Source organism: Ruditapes philippinarum, unplaced genomic scaffold, assembly GCF_026571515.1.
Source record: "Ruditapes philippinarum isolate M1 unplaced genomic scaffold, ASM2657151v2 ctg4433_1_1_1_1, whole genome shotgun sequence".
Classification (NCBI taxonomy): Eukaryota; Metazoa; Mollusca; class Bivalvia; order Venerida; family Veneridae; genus Ruditapes; species Ruditapes philippinarum.
In genome coordinates, this window is record NW_026864024.1 from 39,195 (window position 1) to 54,642 (window position 15,448).

The following is a 15,448-nucleotide window of genomic DNA, read 5'->3' on the forward strand; positions in this document are numbered from 1 at the left end:
TGTTTGAACATGTTTAATGCTGAATAAAATTCAGTATTCGTTAACAATGTCCTGAAAACCTGCAAATGCAACTTTGATGTGCTTTTTTTTTTTAAAGAAAGAAGTACGTTTTTTTTGTTTTCTTTTGTGTACACGTGTGTGTGTGTTTTGCAGTTTGTGCGCTGGTGCTGATCATTAGCACTTGACTGATTTTCTGCAACGTACATGTAGATAACATAACAGATCAAATGAGCCGCGTCATGACAAAACCAACATAATAGGTTTGCGACCAGCATGGATCCAGACCAGCCTGCGCATCCGCAGGATCAATGTTGTTCGCTTACAAACCCTATTACAAGTATAGAAACTGATAGCGAACAGCATGGATCCTGATCAGACTGCGCGGATGCGCAGGCTGGTCTGGATCTATGCTGGTCGCAAACCCATTATGTTGGTTTTGTCGTGACACGGCTCAAATGAAGTGTCTCTATATAAAACCCCACTGAGTTAAATCATGACCCTTTTAATAGATTTCTTCTATTAAATGAAATACGTATTTAACCTGGCCCCCAGATAACACAATAAATCTTTGTAATGCATTCGCTAGCTACGTCCACAGATTAATAAGAGATTGTAAACATACCTCTGTTTGCTTAAAAGCTAATATAGACGCTGTAATACTCGACATGCGATATTGTGATATTGGAGAATATTGAAATTTAGTAAATATAGTCAAATTCATAAGGTTTGAAAATTTAATACCGTTACGGACTGTATTTCCTATCTGGATAAAATTTGATCCCGGCTTTAGCTGTTGTTAAATGTTACAGCTTATCTGTCCGTATGAAATATCTTCCGTAATGTGATGATTCTGTCGAAAATATGGAAGCATGACATCCTTGCGTATTGCGGTTTTCGGGGACAAAAATGTTGGGAAATCAGGTAAGATATTGGGTTACTTTTCCTTTTTGTATTTCTGCATTATGTGTTTTATATTTTGTTGCACGTGTAACATTATAATTGAAATAAAATCGTTCCCTGGAAAAGGAATTGATAAATTCAAAGATCTGATTTGATTTCTCTCAAGTATGGTCTGTTCACGAGAATAAGAAATTATCTTTGTGTTTATGATTTGAGAAATGTAAATTACAGTCTGATTTCATATTGTTGTCATTGCTTATCAAGGACTTTTCGATGTAAGTCTAATTAATTAAATAAAATGTACTTATGAAACTATGCTTTTATGAAGAAGCTGGTGCCTAGTGGTTAAGGTGTCTGCTGCTCAACCCGAAGATCGTGGTTTAGTGAGTTGGAGCCCTGCTCGGGTCACGACCCTGCTTATTTAGGGCATCAGGAATTGTTATCTCTAAGGGGAGAACTTAATTTAAGTGATTTTAAATAGCTTAAAATTATATATTTAAACTAAAAGTAAATTAGCTATACATTATAAGAGTATATATTAAAGAATGAATTTGATTATAAGAGGTATACAGTGCCCTCCAAAAGTCATTGGACATACTTAAAATTTATCATTCACTGGCAAACTTTGTTTCATCTTTCAATAGTTTATAAAAGAATTTGGTTCTGTTAATGGGTAGAATAAAGGGGGGTAATTCAAAGAATAATATACAATAAATGAAACATCATATAAAATTGTGTGCGAAAGGTACATGTATATTTAAATTGATAAAATGTGAGTGTAAACATATGTTTTAGTCGTATTAACTTTACATTTTAAAAGGATTTGGCAATTTTTCTTTTTCAAAATGAAAATCAATTTAAATACACTTAAATGTGCTCATTTATAAGTGATAATAATCCCATAAAAACCGAAGAATTTGATTGTGTGTGTTAGATATAAATCATTTTACAAGAAGCAATAGTAACTATAGATTTCTTTCATTATACATGTATGTGTATTCAATACAATATTGAAGGGTGTTTTTTTTATCTTTGATTCCATTCCGATTCAAAGTATTTTATGTTTCTTTGATTCGAAATCACCCAGGCTTCAAATTTGGCATTAACATTGTATTTTGTTCGATATAAATTTTGTTTATAGACAAGTTATTCAATATTTTATAGTAAGACTGCAATATTTGCATATAGAATGCATTGGTTCATTCCAACATCCAATTTTTTACAACGTTCTGCGGCGCACAATTAAGTTTTCTTCTTATTTCAAACCGTACCTCTGTATACTTGCTAAATAATGTGTTTTGCTTTCAAAAAAAATGGAGGAAATAAAAGTACATGTATTAACCTTTGTATAATTATCATAACAAAGTTTCTTAAGTACAGAAAAAGTGCATAATTTGTGGATAAAAGGTAATATTTTAGTATGTTACAAAGTAAAAGAATGTTTTATCTGATTGCCTGTAACTTCCAGTGTTAAATGTCTTTTGTAAATTATTTCAAAAATTTTATTCTGAATACAATTTAATCATGAATGGATGTAAGGTCATGTGTGTGTGTAAGTGTAATGATTGTCAGAATAATATCGCCATTTTTGTCAAATAGACACTTCATCAGATACTTAAGTTGATCAGTTATAATTTTATTGACGCTAAAATAAGATATAGAGTATGAGTAACGTTGATAATAGCAGGGCGGAACCTGTGAATCTTTTTCAGTTATATTGAATCGGTGAAAGATTTGCGTTTCCGGAAAAAGTAAATTACATCATATATGAAGGCGCCAAAGAAAACAAATCTCCAGAAAAAATGTGCAGTATTTGCGAAATTCCACACAAGCTTAATGTTTTTTAACAATAGGTGAACGGAGTATATTTTCACAATTAAGGTTAAGAAGGAAAATAAACAATCAAACAATTCTAACATCGACATGGTTTATACCTGCTGACTTATAGATATAGCAGTGCGAATATTGTAGTCTTTGATTTTGGACAAACGTTCAGCGTGTGCCTGCTACGAACAATTAGACGGTTATAAGCGGACTCCACGGGCTTCCTTTTGTGCACCCCCAACACCCCCTCCCCCCCAAAAAAGGACAAAAAGAACAAAAAACGTATTAACTGTGTAACTAGTACGAGAACAACCGGAATATATCAAACACTCATTTCCCGTGATATTTTCTGTAGTTCTCCTCGGATTGGGGTATAACTGCGTGATTAATGTGATTTTAATCAATTCATGTTTTGAATTATCAAATGACACTCATTTATTCAATTGGTGCTTCGAAAATATCTTAAATTATCTTTAGCAAGTTCCCCAAATAAAAAAAAATGTTGTTTTTGGTGTGTCGTAACTGTAATAAGAAATTCATGTATATTCTAACATATCTAGAGCCCACAACTTAAACTTTATCTCAAAATGTTGAAAAAATATACAAGCATAAAACATCATCATATCTTCACACCGGCTCGTTAATTAAAATTTCATTTGAAAAGTGATAAGTTTGTATATTCTGCGGCATTTCAGATATTCTGCGTCTACTTGAACGCTGATAGTTGGAGATAGGACAGCTGTTATAAAGTATTATAACCTCATTAACTTCCGTAATTATATAATGTTATCATGATAGCTAAGACTGTCTAAAACTTTAATCCAACTTATCAAAACTGCGTATCCCCCATGGGACACAATATTATTATTGACTTGATTAATTGATTTGTACAAATATTGATCTATGGACTTGTAAATAAGCCGACCAAAATTGAGTTAATGTTTACCGTTTGACTTAATTGTATTTTCTTATTTCTTTTCTTAAATGCTTATGTTCATAAATAGAAAAATATGTATTAGCAAACATTCTGTAAGTATATATAAATAGTTGACAAAGTGTTTACATAATTCTTGTTTGTATGTTTTGTAGATTTTTTTGTAGAGATTTTTTCAATAGATGATGGTAAACTTGATAGAATGTTGATATACGAAAACCATTGTGTTGTTAAATGTACAATCTACAATAGATCCGTTGTAGTTTCATTTCAAATACATATATTTTATAGTTTTACTCGATGCTTTCTAGATAATTCAGGCTCAATAATTATAGATAAAAAACGTCAGAATAATTTTTATAACATACATATAATTGAAATATTGATGTAAAAATTTATTTTCACTGCAGCGAAACATAACTTACGCATTTTCACTGGTGTCTTGCTGGACTACTTTCTTCTAAATTTTGCCAGTACAAAAAATTTAACGGATTTTTTTTTTCAAATTGAAACTTCAAAATAAAAAAAAAATGTATATAATAAACAGAAAATTCAAGATTGTCTATAAATAGAGGATATATTTTCATCTTGTGGTATGAAAATTATCATATTTCACCGCCAGTCATGATGTTTATTTTCATACCACTAGATGGAAATATTTAGAGAGAAAAAAAAAATGAATATCCTCTTTATAATGCTGTCTCTTTTTATTTTTTCAGCGGTCACAGTGCGATTCTTGACAAAACGTTTCATTGGTGAATATAATTCGGATATAGGTAATATAAAATTAAATATTAAAACTTCATTACATAGTTATGTTTATACTTAACAAGATCTTATTACTTAAAGTCAGAAAGAAACCTTAATGAATAAATATTTTTCTTTTCAACCCTCTGGTTACAAATTTTCGTATTGGTTGTACATCACGCTTAAATTACGGTACCATCGTAAGCATGTTCTATGAACTCTGTACATGTATATTCTGTACAAGAATATCTGAACTATCTACCCTGTACTGGGTACTCTTAACCTGCACAATTTCTTAAATGGACTTTCCCAGCGTCCATTTTTTGAACGGTCCATTATGAAATTGGGGAAATCAAGCCGGCGGAGTGCGCCAGTGCCTCTCAAGAAAGGTAACATGGGTTCGAGCCCTACTCGGGTAACGATCATGATTCCTCAAATGACAGCAGTACTGGTTAATTCCAGGAAGCGGACTAGAAAGTGCAATAACTTCGTGTCGCAATCTAGCAAAAATAAAAACAAGTTTAATCTAAACTAAGTCAGCCCTGGAAATCAGAAAGTGATTTAATAAAGTATATAGTCGTCATTGCGGTGTAACTTTCAACTATATAAGTGAAATTATGATATTTGAATGGAGATATTTGGCTTAAACAATCTAGTTTTATACATGTGCATATGATACGACACAGCTTGTAAGCCAATCAAAATTCGAGAAATTTATTTGCATTATAAAAATGATATAATATAACCACCAAGCATGCAATTAATTAAATAAAATAGGACATGGAAAGTGTGTCACAAAGGTGAGTTATTATGTATACTGAGTCGTGACTGTATTTATTCTGTATCTTGTATTTTCAGATTTGTTGTACAGATCCAGCATCAAACAAGAAGATTATCTTACAGATATCGAAATATTGGATACATGTAGTCGAAGTGTATGGCTTATTTTTGATTACTCTTGTTTTACTCAAATTGAAAAAATAATATTGCAATACTTTTTTGTTCCTTATTTACTTAAACGGGCAATATATTTCCTGTTTTTATTCAAATAGCAAAATATGTCCGTTTTGTACTGTATTACATTTCTACTAAACTGGCAGTATTAACATCCTTTTGTTTCGGCGGTAAATTTTCTCTTTTACTTGTTCATATTTTACTCAAATGGCAATGTATTGACAATGTATTTGACGGTGAGCACGATGCCTTTTTTCTGACAAACAACATCATAATAATATTATCACTGACTGACTGACTGACTGACTGACTGACTGACTCACTCACCAACTCACTCACTCACTCACTCACTCACTCACTCAATCAATCAATCAATCAGTTTGTCAGTCATTTTGTCAGTCAGTCAATCAGCCAATCAATCAATCAATCAATCAACCAATCAATCATGCTTATTCACTGTTTCAGGGAAAAAATAATCCGTCCGAGTCTCATGTACAATGGGCAGATGGATTTATAGTGATTTATGATATTTGTGTAAAAGAGACATTTGAAGTAGCTCGACACAATTATTCACTCTCTTCACAAGATGAAATCGCCATTCATCGTTCCAATGCTGCTTCTCGCTAACAAACGAGATCTCGAACACAGACGAGAAGTTGGTGTAGATGTAGGCCACGAGCTCGCCGCTAGAATATGGCTGCCAGTTTTACGAGGTTTCGGCAGCTGATGTGTTTATGCCAATCAGCATTGCTTATCAGGCATTATTAAGAGATGCAAAAATAACTCAACAACAAAGATCAACGATATTACGGCGGCGGAGGAGCTCCCTGATGACAGTTTCGAAAAAACTCGTTTCTATATTTGGAAAGAAAGAAACTGACTTGGAAAAGAAACGACCGTCTTGTGATGTTGTTCCTGATTTCGCTTTGTCAATCTGAATGTATCATTCTTATCTAAGGAAGTTGTTCAAAATGAATCGGGCACCTTTATTGTCTACACTGTTCCGAAAACAAGCTTTTGTTAAATGCTTAAATTAAAGCTCGAAATAAGCAGCAGAAGTATGTGAATTAAAGGTTTTCCACTAAGGTCAAAAATCTTACATAGACCAACTGTGACACATAAACTCGATACATTTAAAAACGGCAACAAAGGAATATATTCAGAATTAATTTAAAAATCAAAACTTAAACTTAACTTAAAAGCGTATATACCCTTTTCAATTTAAGGTAATTTTGAGCGAATGATCTGAAATTTGCACACAAGTTATTTAATAGGTCTTCATATCGTTACAAATCGTTATCTGTATAAACCTTGATATGTTTAAAATAATTGCTATAAAAAAACTTGACAAAATATTTACACTTGGATGGGCATGAACTCACTTCAATTCAAACTTCGTATATTGAGCAGGACCCATGTTAGATTTCTTGTTTTTTCTCTTTTAAAAATCTGTAATTATACAGGCTAATGATTGAAAATCATAATTATATAACATAAGTGTATCTTCTCCCTTTTACTGTATGTTTCATTAAAATTCAAACATGATTTCTTAGCCAAAAAATGAAAAAAAAAAGCATTTTAATTCATTTGCACGTGTTGTATGTGAGTACACGTGCTAGTGTAAACTATTTAGCAAGTTTTACAGTATGCCAGATTCTTCCCGGATCATTAACATTTTATTACCTGTAATCATTTATTTTCTTTTTTTTTCAATTAAAGTATTATGAATTTTGTCTGTGATATTGTTGATAAAAACTCTCATGTATTGCTTGCGTGTAATATATGTAGTGAATTAAAGTACATGTATTATAAATTATATATTTGTTGTGTTCTTGTACTTGTACATTGCATGGTCTTTAAACATAATGCCAAACTTCCATTTGGAACACCTTGCTATTTACCGATAATCTTTAACCGAAGTTTGAGGGAAATGTTCGAGAAGTTGCCAATCTTCAATGCCTTCAACAAAACAACAACAACAACAACAAAATTCCAGACAAATTAAATTATTCTCCAAAGATCTTGAATGATCACTGTTCAAGTATTAATGTATATATTTAACGCAAATGTGTTCCAAATAATGGTTTCTAATTAAGTATAAACATATTCATTTTTAGTACAAACAACAACAACAACAACTTTTATTAGCAAATATCGACAAAAACTTGCCTTTGGCTAATGAACAGAAAAAAATACTTAAAAAAAACAAAAAAATCAATTTTCGTGAAAAAATTTAAACAAAAAAAATCTAAAAATATTAAGTGATCAGAAAAAAATGTACTTTTTAAAAATCGTTTTTTTCAGTTAAATTTCTTTTTAAATTTTCCATATTTAATAATTTTCTTTTTTATTTGCCCATCAACGGTTTGAATAAAAAAATTTTTTGGGTACGAAATAGTGGGATATATTTTGGTACGAATATTTGAATATTTTTGACAGGTCATTAGAAATTGGTACTCTGACTCAATTACATTACAATTGCAATTATCTACAAATTCTATTTATTCTATCAGTTCCTATATATCTCCCAGTTTCGATAGCTAGCGAGTGCGCTGATAATCTGAAACAAGTAAATAGTTTTTCTCAAATAGTCATTTTCAATAAAATCAAGATATTTTTCATAACCAAATTCTTTTTTATATTTCACATAATAATCAAGTTTAGGCATATTACGAATAGAACCACTCCGTTTTTGCTTTAACTGATCTCTTAATCTGCATTTGAAGATACTCATAGAAATATCATCGTTGAAATTGTACCAAATATAGCCGTACCCGAGAGAATATAGAAGAGATTTAACATGTTTTGCCCAAAATATGCAATTTTGATTGTATGTTTCTTGATATTGCAGTTGAAAAATATCATAAATAAGCGAACTTTTATTTCTGTTTATTTTCATCCAATAGTTCAAAACTCTCTCTTTATCGGATATCTTCTCAATTCTCCAAGTACAGCCATATTTGGTGTAGACATTTTAACACCCAGAACTTCATTTGAATTCTATCTAGAACATCTGTATTGTAAATACCAAAGACTTCAGCACAATATAGTAGTATTGGTTCAACCATCCTGTCAAAGAGCAACAGTTTAGTCTTATCATCAAACTTTATTCTTGAGAAGATTGAATACAGGCTGTTTACATCATTGCATCCGTCATAGACCCATTATTCTTAAAGTTAACTCCAAGGTAACAAAATGTTTCTACAACTTCTATTTTCTCACCATTGATAAACCAATTATTATCAATTTTTGTTTTTCTTTTTCTAAATACACAAATATTTGTTTTTTTTTTAACATTTATTTTCAGACTCCATTTAACAGAATATACATATAAACTACATGTATCTAGCTGCGCTTGGAGACTTTGTGCATTTGTAGTAAATACCACCATATCGTCTGCAAATAGTAACATATAAATATTCAGATAATTTAAATCTGCTTCTGATAGCGCATTAAAATCAAGGTTTACGGTAACATCATTCACGAACAATATAAAAAGTATGGGCGAAAGTGGTTCCCTTGCTTTAATAAAAAAATTGTAAGAATGTTTTCTTGATGATCACTATTCAAGTATTTATGAAAAATATTTAGTGTAAGGGTGTTCACCTGAAAGATCAATTCCCTTAGTATATATAATATATTCTAAGGGCGTTAAAGCGTATTAATCTATATCTTATGAAATATTTTAGTGAAATTTATCAACAGTAAAATTATATTGGTTCTATTATTATATGGTTGATTCCCGAAAAAGTTGTAACATAGAATGTCTCTGTTATTTAATGCACATGAATAATGTATTCGTATGTAAATAGTATAAAATGTTCCGGAACAAAATATTATATTGCTATTCTAAGTAGAGTAAATCCGTTTAGCAATTTTGTGCATGCGCCATTCGCTTTAAGGCAATAAATTACCATATTTATTTCATACAAGCATTTTGGAAGCATTCACATATTATTTTTCTGCATCAGATATATAGCTCTATACACTTATTCAAAATTAATAATTTAAAATAAGGATAATATAATACTACACGGTTGTGGTGGTGCCTCGGGATATATACATATAGGCTGACAGTTACACCCGTTGATAATGAAAATATAAAATCATAAAATAACCATTAAAGCAGTTCAAAATCTTTGTAACTTAAAGCAGAGACATAGATATCTATGTCTCTGCTTAAAGCAAATATAGATCGAGTCGACTTAAAGCATCACTGCAGATGTTTTTAATATGATATAAATACAGAATCCATGTCCCCCTACATATTCATGAGTTACGGTACATGCTGTGCATGGAATCCATGTCCCCTTTCATATTCATGAGTTACGGTACATGCTGTGCATGGTAAGACTTAAATATTTATGTTATTTTATTATTTTTTTTATTTTGCGTAATAATACATGTAAACACGGATTTATTGGCGTCCACGCCAAAGCACGGCGCCTCTTATGGAATGAAATCAGATTTTGTGAAAGGGCGACGGCAACTTCTCGAGCCTTTTAGTCGGTCATAATAAAAGCCGATCATTCCGATCGGTATGAGGGTGCTTGATTATTAATTAAAAATGAAATGTCGCGATATTTACAATGAATAGCGAATGGGGAATTTCGCAATGCAAACATTTTCAAATGAAATAACTTTTTCCGTCAATAAATCGTGCTCTTCGGGTTTTTTTATTTATCATTACACATAGAGGATATTGAATGAGTGTAGGTTTAATACTAAATTTATTGAACGAGTTGAATAAAATCATATTATGTGAGCCTCTGGCGAGCATAAATTTGTTTTATTCAACGAGTTCAATAAATTTAGTATTGAATCTACACGAATATAATATTCTATTTATCACATATATAAAATAAGTAACGCTAACATTAGCGCGCTTTAAATAACGCTACAGTATGTTTATAGCGCAAATGGCGTGACGTCAAAGTGTTATTACACTAGTGTAATATCGTCTTTATCGGTCAATATGACAATTGAATTCTTAAAATTTATTTTACAATTTTAATAAAAAATAGAGGATATTTGTTTAGTTCAGTGTTAGATCAGAATATATTTCACCGAGTGAGCACCAAAAGGTATATTTCACGAGTGGCGCAGCCACGAGTGAAATATGAACTTTTGGTGTTCACGAGGTGAAATATATTTCAATCTTACACTAAACTAAACAAATTTTCTTTTTATTACATGCAAAGAAACGTTTAAAAAGACTTTTCAACCTAGTACTAAATCAAAAGCGCACCAAATACTATTACAACGTGACGTCATTAAGCTGGTTACCAGTACTGTGCACGCTGGTATTTCATTAAAACAACGTAACGGGCTTAAATTCAAAACAGTGAAATTATCAAATTGGTAATTTCACTGTTTAAAACAGTGAAATAACCAGTTTTTATTTCACTGATATATTTCTATAAACCACCGAAAAGCATGTAATAAAGAGTAGTAAACGTAAAAACTCAGTATTAAAATAGCACATAATTAAAACACAAAAAAGAAAAGAAAACAATATTCATAAAATCTTTATTTTTTATATTAAAATAGATATTACAATTATTGTATAATAAACAATTATGCTCATCATGATCAACATGGTAATATAACCAGTGTCATATTGTTACTATATAACGTATAAGTGTGAACAGATACCTTAATAAGATGGGGTCTTCGTTAATAGCGATAACATAATAAGGGACAATACATAAGTGTGGTGTTGATCATGCGTTACACATATGGATTATAAATGATTGTCCGTTGCTATTAATAATCACGATCATAAAGAAATAACAAGTAATATTATAATCTCTTGCATGCCAATCAAAGTTCATAATGAACAAAATTGATATGTCTTTCGTCCGTTTATTCTTAAGTTTTCTGGTAAAAACCAATTAACCATTCAAAAGTTTATAAGAATATCTTGTCATCATATGTCTACTAGTTCATCTTCACTTGCTGCATGTCTTGCTTGGACGCCCTTTGATGCTTTGCATCAATGCTTTTCTTGTATTACATTAATATATTAATATAAATCCGTGATGTAAAGAACTATCCTTCTGGTCAACTTGTTTAGATTCATAGACGCTTGATTAGTTATATGTTTAATAAACGCTTATCGATCTAGAGTAGATGATGGAATTTTCATAGTTTTCGTTCTAAATAGAGTTGGAATAACTCATGTTGATCATTCACATCAAGCAATGAATGAAAAAATCAACAGAACTGTTGAAGCAAACTTTAAAGAGATTGGCTAAGGCTAAAAGGCAATTGCATACATCTGGAATATATCGTTTTATTGCGTAGTCAATGACGCTTGAAAGACATCGAGGGATAGATCTTTACTGTTCAATGTGTTTTAAATTATTGTAGTACGCGCAGTCATGTCGACGAAAATAAACGACTTGAAATCTACGCTTTATTTGAAAATAAATACTACAGAAGATGTCTTTAGACTAAGAGGATGTTTTGAAAAGTGCGACAGAGATCAGTTGCTTTCGTGGACAGATAAAGATGGCTACGATATTTTACATCATGCAATTATGTCTGAAAACATTGAGGCCGTCGGAATCATATTTGCCCTCGGTCATTTTAAACCGCCACACGAACCAAAATTTCATTCTTATATACACCTGGCAGCAAACTTTGGAAGTAAAACAATTGTGATTATGCTTTTACAAGAGAGACCACGTGATTATTCTACAAATAAATCTAAATTCAAGTGGGTGAATCCCCCGACGGAGACGCCGCTACATTCTCCTGACGGGACAAGTATGGTGACTCCGCTAGATGTGGCCGCTCTAAGTGGGCACGCTTCGTGTGTAAGATCTATTTTGGATGTGTCGTCAGTTAAAACCAAACTGGAGTTTGGTTCAGAAAATCACTTATCCGCAGCATGTGCCAGTAACTCGCCGTCTGCTCTTCGCTTATTGCTTAAAGAAAGGACAACGTCGGACGACCTTAAGTCTGCAGTAGGCGCTGCCTTGAAATTAGCAAACGCAGAATGCCTAGATGTTCTTTTAAGATGCAATCCTTCACTTACTTCACTTTTTAGTGGTATGAACCTTTACCATGTACTATACTCGTACAGTCTATCGTTTAAAAAGGAATGGTATGAATCTCTTTTGACAGTTACCTCCGTTTTGTTGAAGTATAAACAAAATCCGGTGTCTGATATTCCATTTCGTACTTATCCATTGTATAGCTTACTAAGCCATACACCCGCGTCGGATTTCGGAAAGTCGTATCCATATATAGCAGCCTGCATGGTTGTTCTCTTGAATGCAGGAGTGGATCCAAACTTTGATGAGGTCAAATTTGAGAAGGAACACGAAGCATTGCACATCCAAACAGCATTTGGACGATTATCGTACTCGTCCGCGCTCCACTGCTTGTATGACAATGTTATAACATTAGTAAGACATTTTGAAGATGACGTCACAAATATTAGACGTTTTGTCACCAAATGCACGGAGACATTACTACGCCACGGTGCCGATCTTTCAGTACAGGGCAGCGTTGGTGACGGACCAAATGGTTTCATAGGAAATCCTTTACATGCATTTTTGAAAGTTTCTATATTACTTGGATTGGATGAACGCAGTATCACTACTTTTAGGCTGTTGATACAGAACGGTTCTGATCCAAATGAAAATGAGTCCGGAAAGTTTCCGTTAAACACATTTTGTGACGAAATTTTAATGCACTCTGAAAAGTTTGAAAAGATAACGAAATCAGACGAAGCTTCACAATTGGAGTATGTTAATGAGATAGTGAATACACTCTTTGGCAATATGACATTGACGTCTGTCAGTAGCGCGTGCAAGATCGAATTTGGTGGGAAACCGACCAATGATATACAAAGGAAGCTTTTTAAAATATGCAAAGACGAGATGCAAAAACGAGCTTCTAGTGTTTGGAACTTAAAAGTTCTTTGTCGCTTAAGTATTTTGCAAGCATGTAAATGGAAATCCACGGCTGTGGTTGAATTGCCAATACCGATAGCTTTGAAAAAGTACATCAACAATGTGGAATGACCCTCAATCAGGTGCCAGTTTATAAACTAAATAAGTGATTGCTTCAATTCACTGCAAAGCAGTAAGAAGATGATGCTATTTTGAAGTTATTATCAGTGTATGAATTACGTAACCTAAAGAGTGAGAATTTAGTATTTAAAATTATCCATGACTGTATGAATAACGTCATCTTGAGAGTACATGAACTATTTTGATATTGTCCATGAGTCTAGAGTGCATAGATGACGTCACCGAGAGAGTGTGCATTAACTATTTTGAAATGTTTACGAGTTAGAGTGTATGAATAACGTCGAATAAAGAGTGTGCATTTACTTATTTTAAAGTTATTCCTGAGTTCATGGAATACGTCACCTATAGAAGCGTATGCATTTATAAGGAACTTCCTTTCGACGATAACATGTGCTGTGTTTGTATATAATCATCTATAAAGTGTATAGTTTGCATTTATCTTGAAAATAATGTTAACTTTGTATGTTAGGATGTTGTTAATGCTTGCGTCATAAGAATTCTTAACATATTTCTAAGTAATTTTGTTCATTGTGATAAATGTTCTTAAGCATTTCTTGTTGGCTAAATGTATTGAATATTTTCTAATAAAACTGTTAATTGAAACCCATTTTTTGTTTTGATGTCTAATAACAATGACATTTGTTATGCCGTTTCTCATGTTGATGTCTGCTCCGTTAATCATGTAAGAAATACTCATACTATGAGCCAGGTATACGTACGTTGCTCCGGTGCTCCCCCTGCTTTCCGCAAGAAACTGTCCGTTAATCAATTTTGTATCAGGTAAATACACATGTAGCAGTCTACTATTTTCGAAAAAAGGCGTCCGTGGCCGAGTTGTTAAGGTCGTTGTCTTAAAACCGCTTGCCCCTCCCCACTGCAGTGGGTTCGAATCCCGACAGAGACTTTGGATTCTTTCATGTGAAGAACCATGAATTCGTAGTGAGCAACAGTTGTACAATAATTTGCAATTCACAATCCATTTTTTTTCTATTTGTTCCCCTCTATGGTAACAACTGAACTGTATTAGGAAAAATCGTGCACACAGATGTTCGTACCATATAAACTATGCAGGCACTTAACTGAATATAGGCATAGCAATCGTATCCTCAACTATAATACTCGAGTCGGTGAATAAGATCTTATTAGAGTTGAAATAACGAAATATAAAGTCATGAGATGATAAATGAAATCATTTTAAAATAAACAATATTACATATTTCAAAACTTATTAAATTATCATAGTCTACACTGTATATTAGATCTACTTCATTTAAAATGTTAGGATAATACTTCGGGATAAATTTGTCATAAAAAAAGGTTTTAGATCATGTAACACATTTTTTTCATGGTTTTATTTCATAAATATGATGCTCAAATTAAGATTTTTCAGTATTGTAAGTTCCAATAAGCATTATTTATAAAGTTACCGAATTCAACATTTCATGTAAATGAACGGAGGTAATTAGAAATATATTTTCTATAAATTCTAAGTCAAATTTTCCAATAAGAAACAAATGCATATAATCTATTGATTAAATATAATGTGCACAAATATTTGCAGTACACATTTTACATATTATTCGATGTTTGAAAAATTGTTTTATTTACATAATTATATTTATATATAATTTTTTGCAAGTGTGGTATACACACATTAACAAGATCAATCGCAAAACATACAGGATCTATTAACTGATTTAATAAAATGTATGTTTTATATTTAGGTAATCACAACAAGAATAATATAGTGATTCGCTCCAGAGAGATTCATCCAGTTCCAGTAACCATCATCGCTACATGTTCTAAATCGTTTACTTTCAAGAAGTTCTGAGTAATACATATTTTTTTATTATATTTCACTTGTAATGGTTAGTTACCGATATTTTTCTTATTTCATTTTCAAATCAAAATGAAATGTTTTCATGAAATTATGCCGAAGATATCGTATCGATTTATTCTGGGAAATATACATAAGTTTACACGTGTATACAATTATATTGTCGCATATATCAACATGCATATTAAACACACAAAAAAGTAACAA

The 15,448-nt window shown here is 31.9% G+C and overlaps 2 protein-coding genes across 2 annotated transcripts; both read left to right on the forward strand.

Moving 5' to 3' along the window:
* Positions 1-574: 574 nt before the first annotated feature.
* Positions 575-7,146, forward strand: LOC132724176 (ras-related and estrogen-regulated growth inhibitor-like protein). The gene is given in 6 exon segments (XM_060708993.1): positions 575-921; positions 4,378-4,434; positions 5,264-5,340; positions 5,825-5,920; positions 5,922-6,044; positions 6,046-7,146. Coding segments are annotated over 6 exon segments (657 nt in total). The 5' UTR covers positions 575-869; the 3' UTR covers positions 6,298-7,146.
* Positions 7,147-11,485: 4,339 nt separating this feature from the next.
* Positions 11,486-14,026, forward strand: LOC132724177 (uncharacterized). Its single transcript, XM_060708995.1, has one exon. It carries the CDS (start codon positions 11,743-11,745, stop codon positions 13,393-13,395), a length of 1,653 nt encoding a protein of 550 aa, XP_060564978.1. The 5' UTR covers positions 11,486-11,742; the 3' UTR covers positions 13,396-14,026.
* Positions 14,027-15,448: the final 1,422 nt, after the last annotated feature.

What these genes read in the sequence shown, in the direction of transcription:
- LOC132724177 (XM_060708995.1), top strand. Translation starts at nt 11,743, where the DNA reads ATGTCGACGAAAATAAACGACTTGAAATCTACGCTTTATTTGAAAATA.